Source organism: Ambystoma mexicanum, chromosome 13, assembly GCF_040938575.1.
Source record: "Ambystoma mexicanum isolate Mex_15411 chromosome 13, UKY_AmexF1_1, whole genome shotgun sequence".
NCBI classification, from domain to species: domain Eukaryota; kingdom Metazoa; phylum Chordata; class Amphibia; order Caudata; family Ambystomatidae; genus Ambystoma; species Ambystoma mexicanum.
In genome coordinates, this window is record NC_090938.1 from 228,726,717 (window position 1) to 228,739,571 (window position 12,855).

The 12,855-nt window shown below is 42.9% G+C and overlaps 1 protein-coding gene across 1 annotated transcript in view; it reads right to left on the reverse strand.

Annotated features, from left to right (window-relative positions):
* Positions 1-6,704: 6,704 nt before the first annotated feature.
* LOC138520122 (tetraspanin-18-like) overlaps positions 6,705-12,855 on the reverse strand; it is a 473,481-nt gene continuing 467,330 nt past the window's right edge. The window contains exon 8 of the mRNA XM_069632620.1: positions 6,705-7,035. Coding sequence (XP_069488721.1) covers positions 6,988-7,035 — 48 coding nt within the window. The 3' untranslated portion in view covers positions 6,705-6,987. The remainder of the gene's footprint in view (positions 7,036-12,855) is intronic.

Here is a 12,855-nt window from a genome sequence, read left to right on the forward strand (position 1 = left end):
AGAGTTCCTCAGAAAGGGAACAAAGAAGGAAAGACTACCTCAACGCGTTAGGAAAATCAAAATGCGACCAAGCACAGCCCCACTCTCCTAGTGAAACTAAATGAAATGGAAACCGAATTTCTCATAGACACGGCTGCCACTGTCAACGTAATTAGTGAACAGGTATACCAGGCATTATTGCAAGTACCCTGCCTACACCCAGCAGAAGTGGATATCCACCTGTATGGTTCAAAAACTCCCCTGAAATGTTTGGGGAAATTTGAGGCACTCTGTCGATACAAAACGCAAACAAGAAATATACCAATACATGTGATCTCCACTGCCACAGAATCCGGGTGCATCATGAACTTCAAGACAGAGATTGAAATGGGACTCATTCATGTCCTTTATAAACTCATGGTTCACAAATACATTGATACCATGGAGAGAATAGAACAGCTCTACCCAGCATTATTCAAAGGAATTGGAAAGCTCCATAATCATCAAATCACACTTCACATTGACCCAGACCTACGGCCAGTGGCCCAAAACTATAGGGGAATCCCAGTGAATATCCATCTTCAGGTGGAGGAAGAATTGCACAAGCTGTTTAGCCAGGACATCATAGAACCGGCATCAGGGCCCACACCCTGGGTGTCGCCCATCATGCCCGCCCCAAAGAAAGGGCCGATGCCATCCGGCTATGCGTGAACATGAGGAGGCCAAGTGAGGCCATCAAAGGAGAGAGGCACTTGGCTCCCGGCATCACGGACATGGTTCATCCTCATCCTCTCTATGGAGCCAAAGTATTTTTGAAGCGGGACCTCAATAAAGGGTACCATCAGCTGGTTCAAAGCCCGGAGATCAGGTAAATACCACATTTGTGAACCATCGAGGATTATACAGGTACAAAAGACTAAGTTTCAGCGTTTCTTCAGTGGCAGAAATATTTCAAACTGAAATACACAATGTCATTAAGCATATTCCGAACTGTATTAATTACAGCGACGACATTTTGGTCTTTTGCACAACAACAGAGTAACACAACGGCACTGAAGCTCGAGTGTGCATGGCACTGGAAGCAGCCAACCTCACGTTGAACTGTGATAAGTGTAAATTTAGGAAATGTACCCTCTGGTTTTTCAGCCACATTTTCTCGGTGAACAGAATAACCCCCGACCCAGAGAAGGTGCATGCACTGAACGAAACGTCACCACCCACCAGTGTTTCAGAACTCTGGTCTTTCTTGGGTCTGGCGAGCTATTGTGCCCGGTACAGCAAGGACTTTGCAATGATAATTGAACCCCTGAGGTCATTGACCAAACAGCACACGCCTTTTCACTGGTCGACAGAATGTCAATTAAGCTTTGCATCCCTTCGCGACAGGATAGCAAAGGCGAAGAATATGGCCTATTTTAACACGGACAGGGGACAGATTTGACAGTTGATGCTAGCCCGTTGAGCCTGGGAGCCATACTTGCACGGAAAAGACCTGATGACTCAGGACAGAGACACATCATCTCATATGCAAGCAGAAGCTTGTCAAAGACTGAACAAGCCTACTCCCAAGTGGAAAAAGAAAGCCTGGAAGTTGCGTGGGCCTACAAACATTTCCACTTGTTCCTCTATGGCAAGCCCTTTGCAATCATAACAGACCACCAGGTGTTACCGTTCCTATATGGCAACCCACAAGCAAAGGTTCAATCCCGCATTGCACAGTGGGGTCTGCGTTTACAAGACTATGCATTTAACATCATTCACAGAGCTGGGAAGGAAGCCAACCCGGCTGACTTCTTATCACGTCACCCCAGGCAAGAGCACACCTCAGAACCGTTGTGGCAGATCAATACGTTAGATATCTCATCCAGCAGACCGTCCCACAAGGAATACATCCTCTGGAGCTGGCAAAGGACGCGGAGGGTGACATTGCATTCCCGATAATCATGGAAGGACTGAGGACAGGGAAATGGCGAACAGCTAGGGAAACGAGTCAAGAGGAGTCGACAGAAACAAGAAAAGATGTGGACAGTCTACTGCTGGTCAAGGAAGAGCTAGCCATGTCAGAGGATAATCTACTCCTAAAAGGAAACAAGATTGCCATACCAAGTCGGCCCAGCCGCCAAGTGCTAGACTTAGCACATGAGGGACACAGAGGGATCATCTCGACAAAAAGAATTCTGTGCCAGAAGGTATGGTTTCCAAAACTAGATAGAATGTTGGAAGACTTACTACGAGACTGTCCTACATGCTGCCTAAACACCCCCACCAGCCATCCTGAACCACTGAACATGCCACCACTATCAGAAGGAGTATGGGAGGAAGTTGCAGTGGATTTCTTTAGCCTGATGGAAGGGAGGAAATACGTATTAGCAGTAATGGACGAAGCCTTCAGATATCCTGAGATACAAGTGGTCTCATCCACGGTGGTTCATATCAACCCTGTGTTAGACCGAATCTTCACTGCCCATGTCATTCCGCAGCTGGTGAAATCCAACAATGGGCCACCTTTCACGAGTCAAGACTTCAAGACTTTCGCAGAGTACATAGGATTCAAACACTGGAAGGTGACTCAATTGTGGCGCCAGGCTAATGCCATGATTGAGCGTTTCATGGGCAACCTGAAGCGAACATTGAAAATCTCCCAATTAACAGGGCAACCATGTGAGCAGGTGCTACACCAGCTCCTGAGGGACTACAGGAGCACCCTGCACAGCTCGACAGGGAAGTGCCCAGCTGAAGTCATGTTTGGCTGGAGTGTTCGCACCTGACTACTCCACCACAAGAGGTCCTCCGAGGACCCCGACGGAGACCAGGAGATGCGGATCAAGAATGCTGACTTGAATGAAAGGGTGAAGGCCTATTCAAATCGCAAGAGGCAAGCAAGACCATCCACCTTAGCTCTAGGGGACGTGGTGGTTGTGAAATTAACTCGGAGCAATAAGAATGATGCTTTCTTTCATGAAAATCCCCTAATCATCACCATAAAGAAGGGTTCCCTTGTCACAGCAGATTGAGACCAGCGTCAGGTGACCAGGAACACGTTGTATTTTAAAAGACTACCAGGAATACATCAAGGGTGACAGCAAGGAGCACAGGAGGAAGAAAGGGACTACTCGTCAGATGAATCATATTATGGAGACGGAGAAGAGTCCGAGGCATCAGGGAAGGAGGAAATGCAGGTTGACCAGGGGCAGAGACCAGAGGCCAGGGACCTTCATCCACAAAGAATGGATTCCCAAAATTACCCAAATTCCCAATCTATTTTTACCAAATACTTTATATTATGCCTATGCAGTACAAACTATTGGAATGAGGCCAATAGTTTGTACTGCATAGGCATAATATAAAGTATTTGGTAAAAATAGATTGGGAACAATGGGATCCAAAAAAAGGAACTTTTTTGTATTGCTCCTGAAGACTACAGGTTTAACAGATTTGTATAGGGAAGTTCCACAATTCTTGACACTCAGTGATATTTGGAAATAAAATAATATCAGTTGATGGGAGGATTGAGTAGTGCTGTTACATGCTTGGTCCACAGAAGCAATGGACAGGCTGCAAAAAAGAAACAGCAGACACACCATCCTAAATTATGATTTTCCGGCTGCATCTGGGTCCTCCTAAAGCACCTGTAGAAAAAGTAAACAGTTATAAGGACTCTACACACATGACAGTGTAATGGTGGGACTATAGTATTGGACATCAAATGTCACTGCCCCTTATGCTTTAAGATGTGGTGTTGACTAAAGTTTCAAAATGTGGCAACCAGATTACATCTTTTGCTGAAGGCACGAACAGCTCACCACAGCCCTCTGCACACTCCACTGGCTTCCAGTTGAAAAGAGGATCTACTTTGCCTCGGGAGGATAGCTCAGGGGCATCGTGCTCGCCTTGGAAGCAAGGCGACACAGAGTAACACAGGTTCGATCCCCGGGTGCATGCTTCGAAACCTCTGGGTATTAAGTGCGTTATCAATAGCCTATCAAATCATATCATAAAACGCTCTCCATCCTCACCACATTTACTAAGGCAGGGGTCCAACCTTCATCAGAACGAAATTATCCCACTACATGCCCTTAAAATCCAGTACGATCCTACAAGGTTGCACTAGTAACAATGGCAATTTTCAACCGTAAATGACATGGAGGTTCCTCCTCTCACTCCTGGCAATCATACTCTGAAACATCTCCTCCAAACTCCTCCATACAGCGAGCAGCCATTTAAACTTTAGAAAGCAGCTAAAACCTGCATCTTCAACTAACCCCACTACGAGATCACCATCAGAGCGCTGAACCATAGACCTACTTGGCTCACTCTCCACCTACTGAATGCACCCTCAAAATCACTGACACCACCAGGACCCCTCATGCACCTCACCAACTAACATACCAGAATGAAACTTACATGGATCAGAGTCCTATCAATATTAAGGGAACCCAACAATCACCACCAGAAACCTCTATTTATTCACTCCACCACCGGGCACATACTAGTTCGGTTCTGAAGCCAATTTAAGCTTGCATCTGTCTAACCCCAAACTAACCAACCACTCTCCAAAACCTCATCTTTCGACCTTACACCACTCTTGAATGCTCCCTGAAGATGGCCATCACAGGCCTAGTATATACCACAGGCACTTCTGAGAGATAGCTAAAGGTCTTCTCCACATCTCTATGACACTACCCCACATAAGCGGGCAAGATTGCCCAAAGTGCTCCTTATGCTTTTCAGTCCTTGGGCTCTACCCTCAGGATAATATATATCCAAAGGACTCTGCCACTTTCATAGAAGCATACTAGGACACAGGAACAAGGTGCTTCTAACCTGCACCCACCAACATCACAGCTTTTGCATCTGACTCTCCAGCTACCCCTTAAAAACACCACCCCCCTTCAATTGCACAGTCACTCACAGCAAGCCAACACACATGGCACATGGGCACTATACAAGATCACATATCATTACTATTATTACTTTTATATTTGCAGTAAGCTTGACATCCAGAGTAAGCCCAATTTCCTACTCTCAGAAAAGTCCCATTTTACCATTCCCAGTAAGGTTCACATTTCCTTTGCGTTCCCACGTTGAGATTTTCAGTAAGCTCGCAGATCGACACGCCAAGTAAAGTCCGATTTTATCATTCCCAGTAAGGTTAAAATTGCCAGTGAGTTCACAGTTTGACATTTTCAATAAGCTACAAGTGTGTAATTCTCATTCCCAGTAAGCTTTACATTCCCAATGAGCTCTGAGTTTGTCTTTCCTAGAAAGCTCCCATTTTACCTTTCCCAGTAAGCGTGCCATTTCTGGTAAGCCCTTAGTGTGACATTGCCTTTATGCTCCTAGTTTCACACTCGCAGTAAGCTTGACATTTCTAGTAAGATCCCAGAATCCCATGTCCAGTAAGCTCCCAGGTTGGCATTCCCAGTAAGCGCCCAGTTTGACATTTCCAGTAAGCTTGAAATTATTCTCTCACAGATGTTGCATATGTTCTGCTCAGCAATACTACTTCAATACACATGATTCAGGGACTAAAGCATATACCATCCTTTTTGCTTATTGCAAGACTGAAATAGTCTTTCTACAATCCAGGTTCACAGCCAATGAATTGTGGGACAATTCATTTGCCTGTCTACTGCAGAAATAAAACAATGTTGTATGACGCGCTCTCTGCCTTACGCACACTAACTTGAATGCAGCTCTTTAACTACACGCCACCTCACTGTCATTGCCTTAGCAGGGTAAGGAGCCCTTGACTCAACATGGCATTTAGCCGCCCCCCGTGTCACCTCCATAGCGGGAATCGGAGGGAGGTAGTACATTCTGCTCTGCCATGGTGTTCTCTATGGGAACACGCTTATGTACCGGTATAAACTAAACCCTTCATACAGACCACAACAACAGACCTGCCCCAACTTCGGACCCATGTGGAGGAGACTGCCTAGGTCCTACTTGACACCAGTTGGTTTTGTCACTTGTTACTTTTGTGGTTGCCCCAGTTTTTAGGTGTATGACGCATGCAGACTTCACTTTTAGTTTTCTTTTTCTGTTGCTTCCAATGATGAGGCACACTTTCTTTTATTATTGTAGCCTGTTGGTTGTGTGAATTGTATGATTATGACATCATTTGGACATCATCATTCCTAAAGCCCTAGAGAGCCCCCCCAAAGCAGTGAACCATGAAGATTTGTAGACCACTGATCCAGTATTTTTGTGATCTACAAATATTCACAAGTCACTTCCGGGGACTCACAGGGACTCACAGAAGCAACCACAACCCCCAGAACACCATTATGTTGCCCCCCATTGCTCTCCAAGGTGTCCATCCCCTGCATTTTGTCACTCCAAGTCAGTAAACAACTTGCCATAGAAATATCTGATGTCCAGAGAAGAACACATTTAAAATAACTTTCCCCCACACCCTATTGGCACCTCTTGGCCCTTCCAGGTGGTGGCACACCCCAGAAAGCTTCCTAGAATTACTTTGTCATATTGGGCTTAAACTTTATGAACACCTCCCTCCTCTGTCTACAAAATGTTGGACTACTAATAAATACACACACTTATGCAAACCACATGACAATGCTCTTTCTGTGCCCTTCAAAATGAAAGTGGCTTTCATAGCTCTCAAAGCCCGGACATCCACCTGGGAACATCGGGATTTCTTAGCTGGCACGTGAGCAAGCTCACCTACCTACCTGAGGGTCAAAGAGCAAATTATATCCTCCAAAAAAGCCACTTTATTGCAATCTCAAAGCTCCAGAAACATTTACATCTCAACAGTCAGAATGAATAGGGAGTAGAAATCCGTCATAAGTGCTTAACAGTGTCTTGTTTGATGCATTGGCGCAGTTCCTCGGGATCCTACTAGGTGTGGAAAGAGGCACCTCACACAGTGAGCTGGGGCAAAGATGCGTTGGGCACGTCCATTGGGACTACTTTAGCAGAGATGGCGGGCAGGGTTGCCAGGTGCTTGCCAACTTTCTCCTCAACTTCCATTGAGTTCCAGGGTTAGTCGAAATTGTAGTACAGGCACAGGGCAAAAAACATGGCAAACATCTGGAAATACAAGAGGAGAAATAAATTAGAAAGCCAGCGATTACAGCATGGATTGATGAGGACAAAGGTGTTTCAGCGTTCACAAGAGACTATCTGGAAACATGGTGGAAGCAATCATTGAGGCAATGGCAAGTGATGTCTTCCATCATGCCGGTCGTTATAATGTCAAATTCCATAAATGATTCCAAATAAGTGCAATGTATCATTGGCCCCAAACCTAAATACAAATCTTGGAAGGTCAGCCAAGGCTAGCTATGACTAATTTAGCAGCAATCGCTGAGCAGGGGCTTTACTGGTCTAATAACAGCCTGGGGCCAGGATTTTGTGGGCCCTATCACCACTACTGTCCAGTAAACCCCTGCTTCGAAGTGCATGTAGCAATTAGCAACCAGATCATGCCAGCTTCTTCTTTTTTTTAGAAAATCGGGCCTTGCCCACTTAGCATACCAAATTCCCTTACAAAAAACTGCAAACCTAAATGGCTGCCAGGGGCATCCCAAGTGAGTGAGTACCTTTTCTATGTCAATGGGGTCAGTGGCGAGAGTCAGGCTGGCGAGGGAGGAGAAGGCCGGGTAAGTGCAGGTGGGTGTCTGGGGACAAAGGGGACAAAGTGGGGTTGGGCGGCAGCCAGGGCAGACAAAAACGTAGTGGTCTGCAGGTGAGGCCCCACCAGGTTTTACCATATAGTAAAGCTTACATTTCTAGCCATCTGATTGGCTGGGGTCTCTCCGGTAGGTGCCCACCCACCAAACCACCTACTAGCACCTACAGAGTCCACCACCGTGCAAATATTTACAAATATATAGGCATTTACCTACACACATATCTTCATGACATTGGCCATCGCAATGCATGATGCACGTTTTTGGCACACAACGGTACTTATGGTCGATAAGAAGAAATCTAAATCAGTCAATGTTTATACCTATGCAATGTATTGGAAAAAAATGCCTGTCTTTCAGCTATCTTACTCGTCTTTAAAAATAAATACGAAAATCATGCCTCTGAAACTACACCTCCAACAATAACAAGATACCCACTGAAGCATTGCTTGCAGAAAGGATATCTTTACTGGCTAATGGAGGTGAATACTATCATGTACCATGGAGATAAAATATTATAAAACCTTTTTCCTAAACAACTTTGATTTTGGCTGGAGCAGAGTAATTTTCCCTAAAATGAGGAAAGTGGATTTTGCTAGGGTGCAAAAACACCCAATGCAATGACATATGAGGGAATACATTGTGTAGGTATTGCGCTGCTCTGTTTAGTGAATGCCCTCTGCTTTTTTAGTTCCCATAGTTCCCATAATTAATATTTCTTGCAATGGGGACCCGGTTCACACAAATGGACATCACTGGTCAGAAGGGCGCTGTGTTATTCGAGAAAGCTGCTCTTCCTGATGCGACAATTTGATCCTGCAGTAGTCTTACATTTATAACTGGGTATGTTCCATTGCCTACTCTGCTTTGGCTGCTAAGCTGCCTATCAGCATGATGAGCATACCGTCTTTAACTGTTCTTCCATGTGGTGGCATGCCAACATATCCAGTGAAGTAAGAGATGTGGTTGGTATTGATATAACAGTTTCACCCTGTCGTAGGGCGTTATGGATGACCCAATCATGTTCTGGGAATTAGCTGTCTATATTTTTGCTAATGTGTTGATCTATGGCATAATGCATAGCCAAGCTTGCCCTTTCAGGCGTCCTTTGTGAATTGAGGTAAATGTGCTGTATTTGTGGAAAGGTGCATTATTCCTACAAGGGGGACACTTTATTGACAATGTTAAATGTTGACAGGTTGCCATGCCGCCCATTTCTGGTCTTAGTTCCACCCCTTTTGATATAAAACTGATTCCCCCAACATTTTTGATGGACCCCCAAAATGTTTGATTGAACCCCACAATGTGTTATATAAATTTGATAAGAACCCCAATAATTTTGATATCAAGTTAATGAACCCCACATTTTTCAATATAATTTTTATATAAATTGTATATACATTTTATATAAAATGTGTTATAAATTCCATATAAATAGATGACATCATGACACTCCAGCCATTTTATGGTATCAAAAATTACTCTTATATCGTTGAGTGTGCTTTATAAAGCAGTAACATCACACTTTGATATAAATGTAAGATCATTCTAGTATACATAGATGCCATGAGGACCACCCTGGATGTTTGATGGTGGCCAAAAATAAACCCATATTTTTTAATTGTCTTTATATGCAAAGTGTGTTTCCGAGTTCCTACACAAAAGCCTGAGCTATTGGCTTTGACAATGCTTGTCCTTGCAGGAATGCACCAGCATTTACACCAACTAGGCATTTGAGTTAGCTTTATAGGCAAATTGCCTTCACCAGCCCTAGACAAATTTCTGAGTTATTGGCTTTGGCAATGCATATTTATTTAAAATAATGAAAACTAATGGTGCCATGAAACTTTTACATTGAAAAAAACAATTGGCTTTGACAATGCAAGTAGCTTTTAAATAATAAAAACAGCCTGCGCCATGAAACTTTTCCTTTACCAGAACTACACAAATGCAAAAAAGCACAAACTATTTACTTTTGGAAATGCTTAACCTTGAAGGAAACGGCTGTCGAGGGGTGAATGTTCTGGGAGTGTGAAACTGTTGTAGATTGTCTGTGCGGCTGACTGCTGTTTCAATGTTTCAGAGGCACAGACCTGTTTTCTTACAGCTCGATGACTCTACACCAGCCCTCCTGCTGCTTCCCAGGGCACCAGTGTCGCTGCGGCCTATGTCCCTTCAGCAGATACAAATACAAATGATGGAATGATAGGGGGGCAAGAATGAGGGCAGTTTGGGCTGAAGCCTGCCTTACTCTACAATATCTAGGGAGTACACATGTGATTTATTTTTAGCCAGTTATTTGCATCCGCTGAGGCAATACAGTGACTCATGAAGCCAGATATTTCATAAGCTATGTCAGCATTTCTGTATTTTTGCTGCATCATCAACAATTTGCCTGGTGTTAACTGATAAGAAGGAATTTATTTTGCTGAGGTAGCTATGCATGACACAACTTCTGTGATGTTCATACTGGCTCCAAAAATGCACACAGGGGCTGTTTATCTACATTCATCCGGTGCGACCGGGCTATTATATATCTTCTGATGTAACAACGCTGGAATGATATGAAAGAAAAAGGAAACAACTGTTTCAGAATCTGTGTTGAAAGGATGTGTGTTTTTGCTGCGTCATCAGGAAATAGACGGGGTCCAGAATATCTGTATTTTGTTGATAATTGCACAGGTCTAGTGCTTTTGTGCCCAGGAAGCAGAAAGGGAGGGAGTGTTGATTTTAAATTATTAAAATGTAAATTCTATGATCCTATGCTAGTGGTCAGGGGTTATTCCAAAGTGGTATTGAGGTGTGTTTTTTTTTAATGTACAGTTTCAGGGGTGAGGAGGGGTGTTGTCTCTGGGGTGCAGTTTGTGAAGCACCATGGGACTGTTGGTCTTTAACTATTAAATCTGGTGCTTGAATTAAATGTGGGACTTTTGTTTAAAATGTGTTTTGACTTGTGAAATATTTAGAATGTATGTATTGTAAAGCGCAAAGACACGTCTGATACTGCAAACGGTTGTCAAACAGACATGTTTCCATACCCTTTTTGAGGCTGTCTCGTTAAGTATGTTTATAGTGTTTAGACGTTGGTCACAAGTGCTGCCCGGTGTTCAGCCAGTGTATTTTAATGTCGCTAGGATAACTCATAGTTGATGAACAGGCACAGACAAAAATAAGATGGCCAATCATTGTAGAATTTAAAACAATTAAAATCACACATATGCAAAACTATAATAACACTACAGGCCCAGTAAATAGAATAACTACAATTCTAAATGATATAATTGACTTAAGAGGAAGGTGTTCTACAAATGGACACGCCGCTACACACATGCTTTCTCTGTAATTGAGAGTAATCTAAACCAAGCATGTCCTATATCTGAAATCCAGAACCTAAATATTAAGGCTTGTAAAGTATAAGGTCACATTTGCAGAGGGGTTACAATCTCGGTGGCACAGTTTACCCAAAGTGTGTGATCTTGGGTGAATATTTAATCCTGATTTATGTATAAAAAATGGGGTTCTTATTACAAATAATTGAAACCTTTTTACAAAATTCATGCCTTCTAACCTATACGTTTGAACCCTCGCAGAGGTTAGACTTTAGAGCAAAATGTGACATGTGGTAGGTTTATTAACACTAAAAACGCTTTGTGAATCAGGACCAAGAAATTATCACTGGGCCAAGTGCAGGGGTGTTTCATTGTACTTAAGATTTTGATGCAATATGTTATGTATTGCTATGTATTGCTGTGGATGAAATTGCTAAGTATTGCTGCGGATCGAAAAGTGTATTAGAATATTTCAATATTTCAAAGAGGTGACTGGTGATGAGTAAAGGCTGGCTTCTTTCAAGTTCCAAGTACTGCACACATTAATGTTTTAGCTAGTCTCTAATGGGGTTATTGGACTCATTGTGTATTTTCAATTATGCATTACAATTTACATTATTTGTTCTCTGTGAGCAAAGCGGTATAATTTACATTGTTCTATGTGGGCAAAGCTGGAAAAAGCTTATGTCACTTTCTGGGTTATTTTCTGCATGCCAGGGAAGCTCAGTGTTAAGACTCATCTTTTACATGTGGAAGAGGGTGTGTGGTGCTAATGCACACAATGCTTTACCTGTTAACTGTGGGCTAGAAGTGAGATACTGCATGCTAGAGATTTAAAATACAGTTTTAACTTCTGACGTGTCTCACACAATACTGACAGGCCCCAAGATGCAGGGCTTTATGAACTCTCAATTTTGGCAGTCCGTGCACATTGAGGTTCGAGTAGTTGTCAAAGATCATACATTTTGATTAAGCTGTGTAGCCCGGGATTCTTTCACACAAATTGATTGAAATGTTGTATGTTTTAATGGGTGAAGTGCTGGGGTGTTACATTGAACTTAAGAGCCGGACGCTTACTTTGAAATATGTTGTGTATTGCTGCGGATGGAAAAGTACATTTGAATATTTCAAAGAGGTGATTGGTGATGTGTAAAAGCTGGCTTCTTTTAAGTTCCAAATACTGTGCCATTTCATGCTTTAGCTAGTGTCTAATGGGGTCTATTAGACTCTTTTTTGTATTTTCAAGTATGCATTACAATTTACATAATTATTTCTGCATGAGCAAAGCGGTACAATTTACATTGTTTCTTCTGTGTGACCAAAGTGGTCAAAGCTTATGTCACTTTCGAGATCATTTTATGCATGCAAGGGAAGCTTAGAGTATTAGGACTCATCTTTTACATGTGGAAGAGGGTGCCTGGTGCTAAGGCGCACAGCGCTTGATCTGTTAACTGTGAGCTAGAAGTGAGATACTGCAGGCTAGGGATTCAAAGTACAGTTTTAACTTCTGACGTTTCTCGCACAATACTGAAATGTCAAATGTTTTAATGGGTCAATTGTTAGGGTGTTAAATTGGCCTTAAGATGCGGATGCTTACTTTACAAAATGTTGTATATTGCTGCAGAAGGAAAAGTGTATTTGAATATTTCAAAGAGCTGATTGGAGATGTGTACAAGCTGGCTTGTTTCAAGTTCCAATTACTGTGCCAATTAATGTTGCAGCTAGTGCCTAATGAGTCTATTGGACTCATTTTGTATTTTGAAGTATGCATTACATTTTACTTTATTTGTCCGTGTGAGAAAGCGGTAAAAAGGTTATGCTGCTTTCAGGGCTATTTTCTGCCTGCAAGGGAATCTCAGATTGTTAGGACTCATATTTCACTTGTGGAA